Source organism: Nylanderia fulva, unplaced genomic scaffold (assembly GCF_048542155.1).
Source record: "Nylanderia fulva isolate GAGA-0341 unplaced genomic scaffold, ASM4854215v1 Scaffold4, whole genome shotgun sequence".
Taxonomy (NCBI): Eukaryota; Metazoa; Arthropoda; class Insecta; order Hymenoptera; family Formicidae; genus Nylanderia; species Nylanderia fulva.
The window spans coordinates 6,991,727-7,008,792 of record NW_028190476.1 but is presented as its reverse complement, the minus strand read 5'-3'; the positions used below and the strand labels follow the sequence as shown (position 1 = coordinate 7,008,792).

At 32.1% G+C, this 17,066-nt stretch overlaps 1 protein-coding gene across 1 annotated transcript; it reads left to right on the top strand.

The window, feature by feature from the left end:
* Nucleotides 1-1,020: 1,020 nt before the first annotated feature.
* On the top strand, nt 1,021-17,060 carry LOC114937762 (uncharacterized). Its single transcript, XM_029311363.2, has 2 exons — nt 1,021-2,124; nt 16,354-17,060. The coding sequence occupies exons 1-2, from the start codon at nt 1,725-1,727 to the stop codon at nt 16,392-16,394; spliced, it is 441 nt and encodes a 146-aa protein (XP_029167196.1). The 5' UTR covers nt 1,021-1,724; the 3' UTR covers nt 16,395-17,060.
* The last annotated feature ends 6 nt before the right edge of the window (nt 17,061-17,066 follow it).

Here is a 17,066-nt window from a genome sequence, read left to right as displayed (position 1 = left end):
CGAAGGACGAAATCGGTTCAAGTTACGAGAGGCTAACGAACTCTGAACCCTTTCGTCGTAATGTGTGTTTTGTGGGCTATAGCCCGGTCCATTCAGGTTTTCCTCCAGCTTTTGCGCTTTACGAGATTTGTTGCTGAAATTGTTGTCAAATCTTTTCGGCGCTACTTCGCCAATAATTCCTCGCGTTGTGTCACCGATCGATTTGTTGTCTTCCGGCACGCGCGTGCAAAAGTAAGAAAGAAGAGAAGATAAAGAAGATAAACTCGGACCAGAAGAGTGGAATTTGCAGGGAGATGAAGAAAGAGAGAGAAAGCGAGAGAGAGAAGATATGTGAGAGAAAAGAGGACACGCTTGGAAAGAAAGATGGAAGAAAAAGACTCTCTCTCTCTTTCTCTTTCGTACGGGGGTGCGCCCACGCTGGTGACGTCACCCGGCGAACGTCGGTTGTGGTACCGGCGATGAACGCGTTGGTGTTCAAACGTTCGGGGCACTGAGAAAGAGGAAAGATTGACGAGACAGAGACGCTATCGTGTCTCGAGGAAGGGAACGTGGAGCCGGTCGTAGCAAGGGGAGGGATAGCCGGATGGAGAGAGGACACCGGCGAGATGTACCGGGTTTGGATGGGGAAACTAAGGTACACGCGCGCGAGAACGAGAGAGAGAGAAAGAAAAAAAGAAGAGGAAAGAGAGAGAGAGAGAAAGGGAGAAGACATCTTTGCACGGAGGAGGGTGGCGAGGGAAAGGAATGAATGGAGATTGCAGACCACGCGGGAGAGACGAATGGTCCGGAACCCGTGGAGGAAACGGGGGCGAGACAAGGGCGAGGAGAGAATTCTCTCCTCGCGAGAAGAGAGGAAGCGAGAGAAGAACCAGAAGAGGGGAAACCCGTGCGAGAGGAGGGGAGGAGGGCTGTTTCGCGTAGACAATCACCGTCAACAGTAGCGGGAGTAACCACGGGGTAATGTCGACGACACACGTGACACTGCTGAATCTCCGTCATCGTCGCCGGCGAATCGAGCGCGAACGACGACGTCTCGCGATCGCGTTCCTCCTCGCTTCTTCCCATCAAGTGTTGCTTGTTGCAACGCGCGAACGTGCGAGCGCACTCTCCAGGCACCCGACAGCTTCGCGCGCGAGCCACGCTTTATTAGTCTAGCGCGGGCCATCTCGTGAACCCCTTTAGTTCGCCTCGCTACGCTTCTTCGCCTCGCCTCATTCTCGCCGGATCGGATCGACGAGAGGCCGACGTAGATGTGAGTGAGTCTAAGCGTGATAATAGGAACCGACAGTGAGGATAAGGTTCGCGAAAGAGAAGACTAAAGTCGAGGAAGAGAAGATCCAAGGAGGGGCCCACAAACGTGTCAAAGAGAGCGGAAGGTCGATGCGCCGCGCCGAAGGAGAAGAGAGTACCGTATCCTGGTGATTTACCTGCGGTGTATTATAATCAGCGTGTTTATTCGAAATCTCGCGATAAGCTCGTGCTGCGAATGCAAAACAGTCGCTGAAGAGGACAACCCTTCGGATGAAGGCAAGGCAACGGGGTGTCTTCGCGACGCCGTGACATGTACGAACGTTTCCCGTGGTTGTTTTCCTCGTTGTCGGCAGAGACACGCGAGGAGGCGACGGTAGCACGGCGCGAGGAAGAGGAGGAGGCACGAGGAGGATCGAGAGCCCAGATCACGTCATCGACGGCGACCGGCGACAGCGGGACAGGAACTTGAAAAGATGCTGGCACTCGCGATGCGCCGCGAACACACAACCGGGCGCAGCAATTACGAGCCCGCGAATCCGCTCGCGGGTTTTGAGCACCTGCAGCACAACAGCGGCGGGAATTCGTTCGCGGTGCTACCCGGCACCGAGGGTCGGGCGCGCGAGACCGCGCGACCGGAGGCCGAGGGTGAGTTGCAGGAGTTTGTGGACATTGCGCAAGTGCAGCAGCTACTCCAGCAGCAGCAGCAACATCAGCAGCAGCAGCAGCACCACCATCATCATCATCATCACCAGCAGCAGACGTCCGCGGCGGCCGCGTCCTGCATCTGGGGTGCGGTTTACCCTCCGCCGCCGCCTACCCTGGGATACCATCATCATCATCATCATCATCACGCGCCGCCACCGCCGCCATCAGGTGATGATACCAGAGTATATATAAGCAAACTTCCCGAGCAGCAAAACTGACGTCATTGAACGTCAAAATGCCGGTATTTTGACGTCCGATGTCATTAAACGTCAAAATGAGACGGTATTTTGACATCTGATGACGTTATGAAATGTCAAAATGACGTCATTGAACGTCAAATGACGTCATTGAACGTCAAAATGACGGTATTTTGACGTCCGATGTCATTAAACGTCAAAATGACGGTATTTTGACATCTGATGACGTTATGAAATGTCAAAATGACGTCATTAAACGTCAAATGACGTCATTGAACGTCAAAATGACGGTATTTTGACGTTCGATGTCATTAAACGTCAAAATGACGGTATTTTGACATCTGATGACGTTATTAAACGTCCAAAATGACATCATTAAACGTCATTTTGACGTCTGATGACGTCATTAAACGTCAAAATGACGGTATTTTGACGTCCGATGACGTCATTAAACGTCAAAATGACGTACACTTGCTACTTGGCTCGCGCGACACATCGCGAAATCGAATGGAAGGTTTCGTCCGCGAATCTACGAAGGAAAGAGTATATAGTTTGTGTTATTTATTACGTTGCGCTGAGATATGACGTTTTCACACGCTATTATCCGCAATGATTTTTCTGCAACAGGCAGGACGGACGTGAGATATAATTTATGTCGCTCTCGAGCCATTCGCAAGCATTTTTTCACAGTTTTCCCCTTTATCTTTTAGTGGGAGTCTCGACACTTCTGCGGTATTATTATTATAACGCCACGCCGGTCTAAACACTATATGTATGATAATCGATCTTTAAGAGCCTTAAGATCAGTGGCACGTCGAACCTGTATTTCTAGACTGGCTATTAAATTTCTTGTCACCGCGAATGCGGCTCGTGGAGAAGACCTTCGTGTTCGTTGTTGATAACGACAAAATTTCTTTCTCTTTCAAATATGCAATTATACAGGGTGTAACTAAAGAATCATATATGGTGCACCCCATTTTGTGGTCAATTTAGGAACGATTTTTTCTCAGCTGTCGAAGGAGATCATTTTTTGTCAGTTTTTGCATCATTATAAGTCGTAAATTAAAATTCTATCAAAATAAACTTTACTTGAATTTAATTTAAAAATGTATAGTTTTATTAATATTTTAACTTTACACTGCAAAAAAATTTGTTAATTTGACTGAATCTTTCAATTAAATTATTATTTTGGTATTTGAACATGTATTAGTATTTAAGTTAAATATACGTTTTGTTAGATTTAATGTTATATTTACATAATTTAAATATTTTTACATGTTTAATTAACAAAATAATATTTAATTGAAAGATCAAGTTAACAAATTTCTATTTTCAGTGTACAAAGTTTAGTTTGCGAGCTTTCTTTTTTCAATCATCATTGATAACTTGAAAATTATTGGTGCTTTGACATTTTCACTGAGAAAAAAACTGTCTCCAAATTCACCAAAGAATTTGATAGTGCGTACATGTTTGTTCAGGTACACCTTGTATTTATTTTCGTACACAAATTACTTCAATCTTTTTTGTTAACGCAAATTCAATTGGTTATAATTAACGTATAATGCGAGCATATAAAGGTCAATTAAATTATATCGCCGCGATAATTACTTATTATTATTCAATATTGACGTGTGTCGTTTTACCACCAAATTTCCCTGCGAATATAAAATTGACCAAATATTGATCGAATATCTTAGCCGTCCATTCGATACATCGATGTCTATTTACATACAAACATATACAAATATACTAGTTATTGATTAAACTTTAAAATTAGGTAAAATAGTAGTTCTTGTTCAGATGTAATCTGTGTAGTTTGCATTTTTAACCAGTAACCTCGATTTCTCAAAACAAAGATTATTTGTTTTGTCAAAAATTTAATAATATTCTTAAACATTTCTAACCAGTTGCTATATATATATTTTTTTACATGATATATTTATAGGAAAATAACTAATAATTTATTTGTCGTATAATCAAAAGCTTCTTTATATATTATTAACAATGTTAAAACAATAATATCGTAAAAAATAGCTGGAACATTTGATAACTTTGCTATATAAAACCTAATGTGCAAAACATACATGCGAAAAATGCTTCTTATACTACGCTTCTATCAAATTTTGAAGGCGCAGACACGTTTTTTCGTTTCACATTTCCTATAATATTTCGATCTTACATAGGCAAATGTGATGTTTGCGTTCAAACAATATTAGTGTCTTATCCCGTCTCATTTTTTTCACGAGGATAATTATATACAACTATACGAGATGATTTTCACCGGCAGCAGGGATTTCTGCTTTTATTTTGCTCAGTTTTGCGTACAGCGCAAGACTTAAATGTACGAATAATTTAACATGCAGCGAAATTATCACCCAGTATGAGCGAAAGAAAAAAAGTCCAAGGGTCGAAGAAGATAAAATAAGATTCCTCGAATCTTCCATTCAAGTTCACGAGCGCGATTTCGCAGATGTTGCCGTCGGATACCGGACGCCGATATCGCTGGTAACCGCTGGTAAACTGCGAGTTCGATGGTCTCTTGACGTTCAAAAACTTGGTATCGGATGCATATAGAATGTATGTGTACGACACATTTTTTTGTAACATTTGCGATTAATCAATTCAACGTTATAAAAGACATTTTTTCTGCACCGAAAATTCTTTTTACCGCATAATTCATTAGAAATTTTATCATGTATTTGGTAATAAGCTGAAAATATTGTATACTATTCTACTTAAAACACTTAAGAATTCTGCACTGAAAAAAATGTGTTAACTTGACTAAATCTTTTTAACTAAATTACTATTTTGTTAATTGAACATATATTAATATTTAAGTCAAATACACGTTTTATTTAATTGAAGTATTTCTATATGTTCAATTAACAAAATATTTAGTTAAACGATTTAATCAAGTTAACAATTTTTTTCAGTGTAAGTTTTTAATATATTTTAAAATTATCGTGGAATAGAAATTTTACTATATATTTTAGTAAAATTAATCAAACAAATTTTATATCTTATTGTGGTAGGTAATACTATTTTTTATTGTGGTAAATATTAATCAGAGAAACTCATAAAATTCTTCCTATACTATAATATTGTGTCCCACGATTACCATGAATTTCAAGATAAATTTTAAGAGAAAATTCTCTGTGTGATATTTATACCTATATTTAATGGAAAATAAAATTATATTAAATTTTATATTTTTGCAAGTCACATATAAATCTTAATATACTACTACAACAAAAATGAAAAAATTATTTGAATTATAGCATATATATAAAGAGAGAAAGAGAAAGAAAGGGAGATAGAATTTTATAAAGATTTACATTTGTCGCATAAAATATTTTTATTTTTTGCTAATAACTTGAAAAATTATTGAAATTTTACTATATATTTTAGTAAAATTAATCAAACATATTTTATTGTGGTAGATGTTAATATTTCTTATTATAGTAAATATTAATCAAAGAAAAACTCTTATAAAATTCTTCCAACACACAATTACCATAAATTTCAGGGTAAAGAGTAATTAAAAAATTGTACAACACCAAGAGAACCTATAATAGAAGACTATAATATATATATTTAATAATATTCCGGTGTCAAATCAAAAGTTGTAGAATTTTTAAATTATGCACAGAGCAATTAAAAAATTGTGCAACTCTTGATTTGACATCGGAAGATTACACGCAAGATTAAATATATACCACAGTCAGTCTCCTCTCATCGCATGGCTAGTAATAGGTTCTCATGTATCTAATACTCTTTAGATAGCACGAGAGACAATATAGAGAAGATGAAAGAATGAGGCCGCGTCGAGAGTCGCCCAGCGTGAGCAGGAGAAAAAAAGATATTGAGGAACGATAACTCTTAATTCCACGCGCTGTCGGCAGTCCTGTTGAATTGGGCGTGCTACACATCACTGGTCCAAGTTTGTATATAAAGACGCCCCCCTTATTCGATGTAAAACGATTAAAAGATTAATGATAGCTTTCAGTTAGGAATGGACCGCGTCCAATTTTCGTCCGCAAAAAATTCTCTCGTCTTGCGCGTCATTTTCGCGCGCAAAAAATGTAACTGGCCGCGAAAGTATCTATGTACACGAGGAAAACCTTTTTATTCTTATTTTCTTTATTATTTATTATTATTTTCTTTTTTATTATTTATTTTTTATTTATTATTATTTTATTTTTTATTATTTATTATTTTTTATTTATTAATATTATTATTATTATTATTATATATAAAAATTATATACCTATATTATAATTTATGATATATATTATATTTATATTAATTATTATATATAATTATAACAATAATAAAAAATAATAAAATTAAAAAATATATATATATATATATGTGTGTGTATGTGTGTGTGTGTGTGTATTTTCATTCATACAGAAGAACGGGGGATCGAAGCGCTTTGCATAAGTCATTGTTTAAAGTGTCGTGGCTTAGTACGGTAATGCGTATAGTAAATCGCATGTACACGCCTGACATTTCGTTATTATTGTATGGATTCGTAAGACAGGAAATCGTACATCATATACGAACCTACAGTGGGCGGATAAAAGGGAACGAGTCACCTTTTCTCTCTTTCTCTCCCCCCTCTCTCTCGGCTCTCATTGACGTCTTTTTAATAATGCTGGCTTGAACAGCTTATACGATCTCTGTCTTATTTCTCTCTCAAAGTTGCGCGTGAGGGTTTTTACACGTGAAAAATATGGTATATCTGCTCGTATTAATTTTTGCAATGCACTATTATATTGTAAGAAATATGGAAAATTACATAATTAATGAGTGTAAAATTATTTATGTAATTTTACATATTTTTTTGTGCAGTGTACGTTTAATCATAAAAACTTTTGCAATGTCAATTAGACGCTATAAATCACGACTAATCTTTGTGTTCTGATGAATATTTTTCGCAGAGACATTTTCAAAAATTTGAGAATTATTTTATATAAATTGACAGCAATAAATAATGTTGTACACTGAAAAAAAATGCGTTAATTTAATTAAACCTTTCAACTAAATTACAATTTTGTTAATTGAACATATATTAGTATTTAAAATATGTGTTTTATTAGATGTGTGTTTAATTAGATAATGGTTTATTTAATTTAAATATTTTTATATGTTGAATTAACAATAAAAATAATATTTAATTGAAAGATTTACTCAAGTTAACACATTTTTTTAGTGTATGTGTAACATATACATACAATCAGCTTTATATTAAACATTTACACTGATTGATAGATATATTTAATATTAAAAGATTATACCGAGAAATGTGAAATCAGAAAATAAATTTTCAACGATAGATTTACGAGAGAAAAAATCAATTATTAAAAAAATATATGCATAATATTTAAATAAGTATTATTTTTGGGAAAAAAATTAATTTGGCTCTTATTGATCCTTTCTTCAACTGTCAAAATTTCGCATAAAAAAATGCTTTGAATTTCTTTTATTAGGTTTGCTAAAACAAGTACAAAAATAGGCTCTTTTCTTATTATCAATGATGGGAGAATTTCTTTTTAAGAAATGTCTTCAAAAATAACTTTTCGAGGAATAGAAGGGGCAGGAGGGGGATAAAAAAGAAAGAAACATGTGGAAACAAATTATACGTACAATCTGAGATAATTTGGCGGAAAGAAACTTTTATAACAGCATAATCTTATACTATTATCGAATTAGGTACATTCAGCTTAAAATAAAATAATCGCTAATAATAGGCAGTATCATTGTTTCGTTATATGCTTACGTCGCGTGACAAAGCACGACCATATGCCGAAACATCGTTACAACCTTATCGCATATACGTCAAAGCTGACGTATACCCAACCTGGCGATCGATCGTAAAATACTGTAAAATTTTTATCGTGAATCAAGTTACGTATGTACGTAAATTGTAAGAAGTGCATACGTCGATATCGTAACAAGCGCGGATTTATCAGGATAAAGTGATCAGAATAAGAAAAGTCCACCAGAATGGGGCCTTTATACATATGTATGTATAATACAAAATAATGTATGTCAATGGTAGTTGATCTCTTCTTACATGGAAAGAATTTTCTCTTAGAATTTACCCCGAAAATCATGGTAATCGTGGGACAATGTGGTATTGAAAAAATTTTATAAGAGCTTTTCTGATTGATATTTATCACAAAAAATATATGTACATAGTCAAATTAATCGAACATATTTTATATATTTTATTGTGGTAAATATTAATAAGAGAAACTCTTATAAAATTCTTCCAATACTACAGTAAGATATATATTTTATATAAAATATATATCTTATATTATATTGTGATAGATAGACGTTTTTATAAAATTCTTCTAATATCATAAGATATTTATTTTATATATCTTATATAAGATATTAATATATTTTTATTGCGGTAAACATATATTTTAATCAGAAAAACTCTTATAAAATTCTTCCAATAGCATATTATTGTCCCATGACTCCCTATGATTTATTCTAAGAGAAAATTCTCTTTGTGTAGCTGTTAAGAGCAAACAATCAATTAGAGCGAAAGACAACATATATAATGAAAAGCATGGATAAAACTCAAGAAAATATATTATTTTTATCCCAGAAATGCTTATTTTTATTTCTATCAAATTAGATTAAAAGATTTTTTAAAAATAATACATTGCTTTTTGTTCGATAAAATGAATAAAAGAGGGAATCTCAGTGACGTAAAATATAATTCGAGCAATCAGGAACAGCAGGTGTATTACGATCCCTCAAATCGAGCCGGATAATCATCTTATTATACGTGCTATAGTCATTCAACGGACCGACAGAGCGTAAAATCAGATACTTTAAGAGTGACTCTTGGACATTTCACCAACATATATATATGTTAATTAATAACATTTTATCGACTTGACATATTTGGGATTAATAACTAACGTTACGTGAAATATTAATCTCGAACGATCTTTGCTTAAGGGTATATGTCATTTTGATATGTTATCGTCCAATATCTGTCAAAGTATACCAATTTACGATATGCGATAATAAACCTATACATTTACACGTATATTAATGTAAGGTCTGCGCACCAAATATTAGGAATAATATTAAATTATAAGAATAAGAATTGTATAGTACATAAAATCGAAGAAACTCTGAGAGACATACAAATTTGGATATGAAGGACTAACAAGAGTCCTTTCTCGATTTTATTATTTTTAAATAATTCTTATTTCTAATATTTATTATTTATTCCTGATATTTTCTCCAATTATGCGCAAATCCTATTAAGTGTCAAGGGGTGTCGTAGAAAAAAAAGATTGATCCCCTTCTCAGATAGAACATGAAACTCATGATGACATTATAATGACGTCATTATGATTTTATTCATCACTTAAAAGTTATCTGGATAAAAATAATTTCAAGCTGAGAAAAGGAATTAGGATTTAAAACTCTAAAATAATCGCTTTATATAATTTTCCAAAAATGTATGTTGCTTGAATGTTGTCAAAATATGTGTGAAAACAATAGAATAAATAAATAATCGCAATACATATTTTTCAGATTTACTTGTAAGTGACGTCATCATGATGTGTTCTACCTGAATTACACCGATACAGGGATCCCTTGCATAGGAATGATCGTGATAATCGCATATGTAATATTGAGAACCAACACGTTGCTCCTTCCCATAAGTGTATTTTTACGCTTTGGCATACAGATTTGTACGTATACGTGCGTGATAAAAATATGCCGGCGAGAGCGATGTGGTGTTGGTGAGTTGTTATCGTCTATGAATGGCTCATAGACGTATGAAGCACCTACGTCAGCATCGACCGATAAGACTAAGCGCGGGAAGAAGTCGAAGGGGGTTAACTACGCGTTTATACGTAGCCGCCGTTGACGTCCAAGTACACGCGAGCTATAGCATATATATATATAGATATATATATATATATATATATATATATGAGAGGGATCAAAGAAATCGATAGGCCACGGTGCAAAAATAGTCTTGGGAGGATTGTCTGGGTGGACTCTTGCGACCATCTCTCTTGTGTGAAACGCGGCTTTTTCGACTTTTTCAGAAGTCGCTCTCGTCCATGCGGATTTATTTCGTTCCGAAGGGAGCGAGTGAGAGTCGTCTGCCTAAATTATCTTGAAAATAAAATATTCAGGGTCTCTTATAAATGTGAGATGACTAGACACTCCAAATATGGTGATGTAGGTTCCAATGATAAATCTAGTTTTTTGATCAATTTAATTCAAGAGCGGATGGGAATGATGTACTATAGACTTGAAATGACGGAGATTTTGGGAAATTTAATACCGTATTTAGTTTATAACTGTTTCACAGACTTCTTTCATTCAGTTTACTTATCTTTTGTTTAATAAAAATATTTACTTTGATTTGAGGTACTTGATAAAAGATTAAAAATTATAGTTCTTTCTGTATGGAGAGAATTTTCTCTTATAGAATTTACTCTGAAAATCATGGTAATTATGGGACAATATTGGGAGAATTTTATAAGAGCTTTCTTTGATTAATATTTACCACAATAAAAAATATTAATATGTACATAATAAATTTTACTATGTATTATAGATAGTAAAATTAATCGAATTTTTATATATTATTTTTAAATATTTTTTAAATATTTAGATATTAATAATTTTTAAATATTTTATATTTTAATAAAATATTAATATTTTTATATTTATTTTATTTTTAAATTCGGAGAGAAAATTCTCTCTGTGTACAAATAAAATCGTTTCTAAGAAAAAATTTTTGCTGCAAAAGAAAAATAAAGAATCTGACGAAGCCTGTGAATGTATATAAAAAAGATACAAGAAATTTTTTATAATTTGAAAAAAAGGAATATTTAAAATAGTTTTAAAAGAATAATAATTTTATAACAATAACTTTGCAGATGTTTACACTCGCCACTGCAAAAAAGCACAAAGATTGTCGCATATATATATGTATAAGTTCTTTTTGCTTTCTGATTTTATCCGATTACATCCTCTCCTTTATTTTATTACATGCCTGCACTATTTTAAAAGTCGTATTTTTACCAGAAATTTTATATAAAGTATACACATCCGCGGTCCGTAAAGCAATTATATTTTTAGTCAGTCCAGCTTTTCCCACCTCTCTTAGCCTCGTCCTGACGTTATCACAGTTTATTAATATTTACTTGCATTACGCTTTTGTAACGCTTCGTCACGTGGTAAATCTTTTCCCGCTGCTCCGATCATTATTAATAGAGTTGTTAAAAAAATGTACAGAAATAGCGGACGTCTCGATAGCGCGAGCTATCCATCCCCTTTCTGTACATAATAACAGGGTTGGGAAAGTTACTTTGTAAAAGTAACTAGTTACAGTTACAAGTTACCGATTTTAATAAATAACTCGTTTACAATTACAGTTACTCAAAAAGTAACGAGTCATTATTTTTCAGTTACTTTTTAAAAATAATTATACATTATTTTAAATATAAGGAGCTTACATTTTATGCACAATCACAGTCAAGTATTTAAAAAACTCTTGAATGTAATAATTGATCGATTTGTACCATCAATGTATGAATGACCTTTATATACAACAGTAACAATAGTTAGTAACTTACTAAATGGTAATCGCAAAGTCGCAAGCAAATCGACCAATTATTACATTTAAGAATTTTTTTAAATACTTGACTGTGATTGGTCGATCTTAATTATGTGTTATATTATTTTATGTATACTAAATGAGAATTTTAGGTAAAAGATTAAATCATATGGAGATCCATGTGCTACTGTTATCAGAATTTAATAACAATATAACGGCTACCATACTTGAACGATATTTTTAGCACATGTTTCCAAAAAAAGAAACTAATAAAATAACTATTAAAATAGTTACTAGTTACTTAAAAAATGTAACTAAGTTACAGTTACAGATGAAGAAAAGTAACGAAGATAAGTTATAGTTGCCGAGAAAAAGTAACTGTAATTTCGTTACAAGTAACTCGTTAACTTCCCAATTGTGCATAATGAAAGCCTAAGGAGAGCGCAGTTGTGTTGCACGATTATTCTTTCAAAAAAATCAAATTCTGCGCGGAGTGCAACACATAATGGCAGTTACGACCATGATGTTCCGCCATGATGCCGTGTGTCTTTCGCATAAGTGCTCATTGTAACAGAATTGCGCGTTAAAAGGTCGAGAAAACGAGGAAGTGCGATATAAATTATAGTTAAAATCCACGCTTCTCCACGGAATGGCAAATTCGTTTCTACGTCTTCACGTCGATCAATTTATATGTATACTCTTTGAAACGGGCATTTATTTTTTCAAGATTCATACACAGAATTTTCTCTTAGAATTTACCCTGAAAATCAGGATAATCGATAATATCGTATTGGAAAAATTTTGTAAGAGTTTCTCTGATTAATATTTACCACAATAAAAAATATTAATATCTGCCGTACAATAAGACAAGATATATATAAAATGTTTAATTAATTTTACAATGTACAATTGTAATAAAATTTTACTAAAAAATATTATCTATCACAATAAGATATAAAATATGTTGGATTAATTTTATTGTGCACTGTAAAAAATATGCAAAATTATATAAAAAATATGTAAAATTATGTAAATAATAAGTGTAAATTATACGATAAATAATGAAATTGTATATATTTTTATTATTTATTGTGTAATTTTACGTATTTTTATGCAATATTACATATTTTTTTTACAGTGTGTACATAGTAAAATTAATCGAACATATTTTATATTTTATTGTGATAGCTATTAATATTCTTTATTATGGTCAAAATAATCAGAGAAACTCATAAAATTCTTCCAATCATCATTATTGCCTTTGATTATTACTTCGTCGATATTTTCTACCCTTTTCGTGAAAAATTATTCGATGACTAACACTCTTTTATTGATATTATTGTATATAATATCTCTCTTATAATCTTTTTAATTTAATTTATTCAGTTTAATTTATCTTTAATGATCACATCGCTTGAAATTCTATCAATTTGTCGACCGGATTAGGAAGAAAAAAAATTGAAGAAACTATTGTGAACAAATTTCTCCTTATTTTTCTCTCTCTCTTTCTCTCTTTAATACAAATATCGTTTTGTTTGGTAACTGCTTAGGCAAGTTTATTCTAAAGTGTACACAGAGGAAAGGAGCTCAAGTCCCGTTCTACGGACTATGATGGATAACAGCCTGTAGGAATGATTTTAGAAATGCCGCTGGATATATTAATTTAATTGTATAACGAGGGCTATTTTTTTCCACAATTTACCGTTACAAGAACGCTATGCATTATCGTTTTTTTCTTATTTAAATATGATTTATATTATAAACAGTGTTTTGCTTATAGATGATTTTCAAATTAACTAGATAAAGATGAGATAAAAATATGTAAATTCATCTTAGAAAAAGTGAAGATGATTTTGTTTTAAATATATCTAAATAATTTTCTAGATAATAATTTTTAAGACTACTTATGTAAACGCAGTTATAAAAAAGTGCAAATTATAAAAGAGGTATAAAAATATATGTATTCATATTTTTATTTATACATTTTTGTAAGTTCTACTTAAGTATTTTTATGTTCTATGATTTTAAACCAAAATTATCTGGAAATTATTCTAGATAATTTAGTAAAGACAATACTTTTTTTTATCTAAGATACAGATATAAATAATACATATTTTTATTATCTATATAAAGATAAGATGACGCCAAAGTTTCATCTGCATGATCATCTATATTCTGTTTTGTTAACAAACTTTTTCAGTATAAATTTTTAACATAGTTTTTAATATAATAAATTTTAAAATTATTGAAATTTACTAGATATATATTTCAGAAAAATTAAACATATTTTATATCTTAATAAGATAATAATATTTTTATTGTAGTAAATATTAATATGAGAAACTTACAAAATTTTTGCCATGAATTTTAGGATAAATTTCCTAATTAAATTTACATTGCGTTTGAGATTCTTGATATGTTAGAATTCTACGTTGGAGTTACTCCGTCATAATCGGAAATAACGCTCTCATCATTGCAGTGTAACAAGCTTTCTGAAAGGTCGAAGTAAATGCTCGCGTCTCCACCGGAAACGATCATTAATCAACGGATCTCGGTAACGTATCGCGCAAAAACGTGCGAAAGCCTCGCGAGTCGTCACATGACTCACCACCAGCAGCACCCAAGCATATACGTAATAGCGAGGCTCTGGATATAGGAGCGATTTAAAACGCATTGCCTGCAGCGATTATTCTGCATATATTGTGCGAAAAAAAGTATGAGAAATATAGAGTGAATATTGGATTCTAAATGCACTTTTGTGCGGCATTTTTATATCGTACACTGAAAAAAAAAATGTCGTAACTTCACGAAATCTCGTTCAACTAAATATTATTTTCTCTTCATCTGTATACTATGATTTAAATAATTTTTCCATTTCTGTTGTAATATATCAAAGTTTATATAAACTTTAAAATAAATTTCTAATATGCGCGCAATATTTATAATTTTGTGTTTCATTAAATATAATTATGAGTATCACACAGAGAATTTTCTCTTAAAATTTATCCTGAAATTCATGGTAATACGTTGGAAGAATTTTAGAACAGTTTCTTTTATTATATTTACTACCTACAATAAAAAATAATATATCTGTCACAAATAAGATATAAAATATGTTTGATTAATTTTACTAAAAAAATATATATTGAATTTTAATCATTTTAAAGTATATTAAAAACTTAGTCTGAAAAAAATTTGTTAACTTGACTGAATATTATTTTGTCAATTTGCTCATATAGAAATATTTAAATAAAATATAACATATTAAATCTAACAAAATAGTAATTTAGTTGAAAAGTTTAGTCTATTTTTTTCCAGTGTATATATTACTCTGATATTTATGTTATCTATATTGATAGTTTCTCGAATTTTTGAACCATTACCTTGTTAATTTTTCAAGCAGTAAAACACTTTGAAACGCAGAAGAATTATTAGAAAAATAATATAGCAACTTTGTGTGTCAAATCCATGTGTATTTTGAAGACTGACTAAGTTTAAAGAATTTTAAAGTAAAACATTGTGTTAAATATAAAGAATATCCAAGAATACTATTAATACACATACTCTATTATATTATAATATATTCGAAGAAGACAGATTAAACGCGTCTTTCTTTGATTTTAATACATGGATTTTGCCAAATAATTCTTATCAATTTATATTCTGATTTCTCAATTCTTCTTGCATGCATATATCATAATATTTTGCAAGAGCATCGTAAAAGAATTCAGAATCATGTATAATTTTCGTGCCAGAGTATTTCGTATATATTACGCTTTTCGTCATTTTATATATAGCATTATCTGAAAATACATCTTAATTTACACCTCGCATCAATTTAACATGATAGATTGTCATCATTTTCAATTTGGTGTCGACGCGATTTATTATCGTAAACAGCTCTTATCCAACTTCTGTAGAAAATTTTGGCGCAGAATTGATTTTTATTCCAAATTTATAAGAAATAACATGATATCCTGTAGGTATATGTATTGTATATACGCCAAAAAGAACATGCGAAGAGAATGATCAGAACAAGAATAGATAATACCACAGAGAGAATTTTCTCTTAGAATTTACCCTGAAAATCGTGAGACAATACGGTTGAAAGAATTTTGTGACTTTCTCTTTTAAAAAAAATATTAATATCTATCACAATAAGATATAAAATATGTTTGATTAATTTGACTAACAATAAAATATATAGTAAAATTTTAATAATTTTAAAATATATTAAAAACTATATTACAATCTTACATAAAAGTTAATTATTGTTTGTTTTTATAAGTTATAAACATATTGGTTTTAAATTAAAGTATTATTAATTTTTATGTTTATTTGTCATCAATGGTAATTACAAAAAAATATATTTTTATACAAAAATCAAAATTTCTGTTATTTATTATTACAAATTTTAAAAGAATTAACAAACAAAATTTTGAAAAAATTCACTTTCGATTTAACTTCAGTTAATTTTTTGTTCGCGCAACTTTGAACTTAACTAAATTAATCCGATAAGCTTCTAACTTGAACTAAACTTGATTGAAAAAAATCATTAACTCATCCAATCTCTCTGCATAGTAAAATGGAAGAAATGGAGACGACGCAAGACAATGACGTGAAGCTGCCAAATATCTTGGTATCATCGGTGTTCGCTGATTCATCGGCAACACATATACATATAGGAAAATATTTGACGCTCGCCGCACTAGTCATCCCGGGTATTTGGGGATGCTGGGTGGCTCAGGTGGTTGCGTGGCGGCTTGAAATAACGTCGTTCGCCCGCGCAAAATCGTGTCGATTAGGGCCACGAATAGTGCGCGCCCACCACCTCGTCAAGAGCCGCCGATAATTTTAGAACATTTTGTTGTGTGTGCCAGATCAACGTCGTTGGCGTGCGTCACTGTATCTCCTCGCTCTGTCGTGTGCGTGATATTCGCAAAGTCGATCGAAAACCGTATACGATAATATATTAGCTCAATCTCTGCAAAACTCGTATATACATACTATACCTACATGTAGATACATGGATATCGCGCACCAGTTTTTCAGGAAAATTGCGTAATAGAATGTGCAGCTGATTTTTTAACGTGTCCTTGTCGAGCAATCTGTTCTGCGCAATTTTTTAATCAAATATAATATTATGCATTTTTTGAAAATTATATTTTAAAGATCTTTCTTGTTACGTACGCGCAGTGTTTGCTGTTATCTAAAATTATATAGATGATTATTTCGATGAGATTTTGACGTCATCTTTATGGAGATAATAAAAATATGTATTATCTATATATGTG

What these genes read in the sequence shown, in the direction of transcription:
- LOC114937762 (XM_029311363.2), top strand. Translation starts at nt 1,725, where the DNA reads ATGCTGGCACTCGCGATGCGCCGCGAACACACAACCGGGCGCAGCAAT. An exon ending in GCCGCCACCGCCGCCATCAG is followed by an intron (nt 2,125 to 16,353) that starts GTGATGATACCA and finishes CTCTCTGCATAG; the next exon opens with TAAAATGGAAGAAATGGAGA.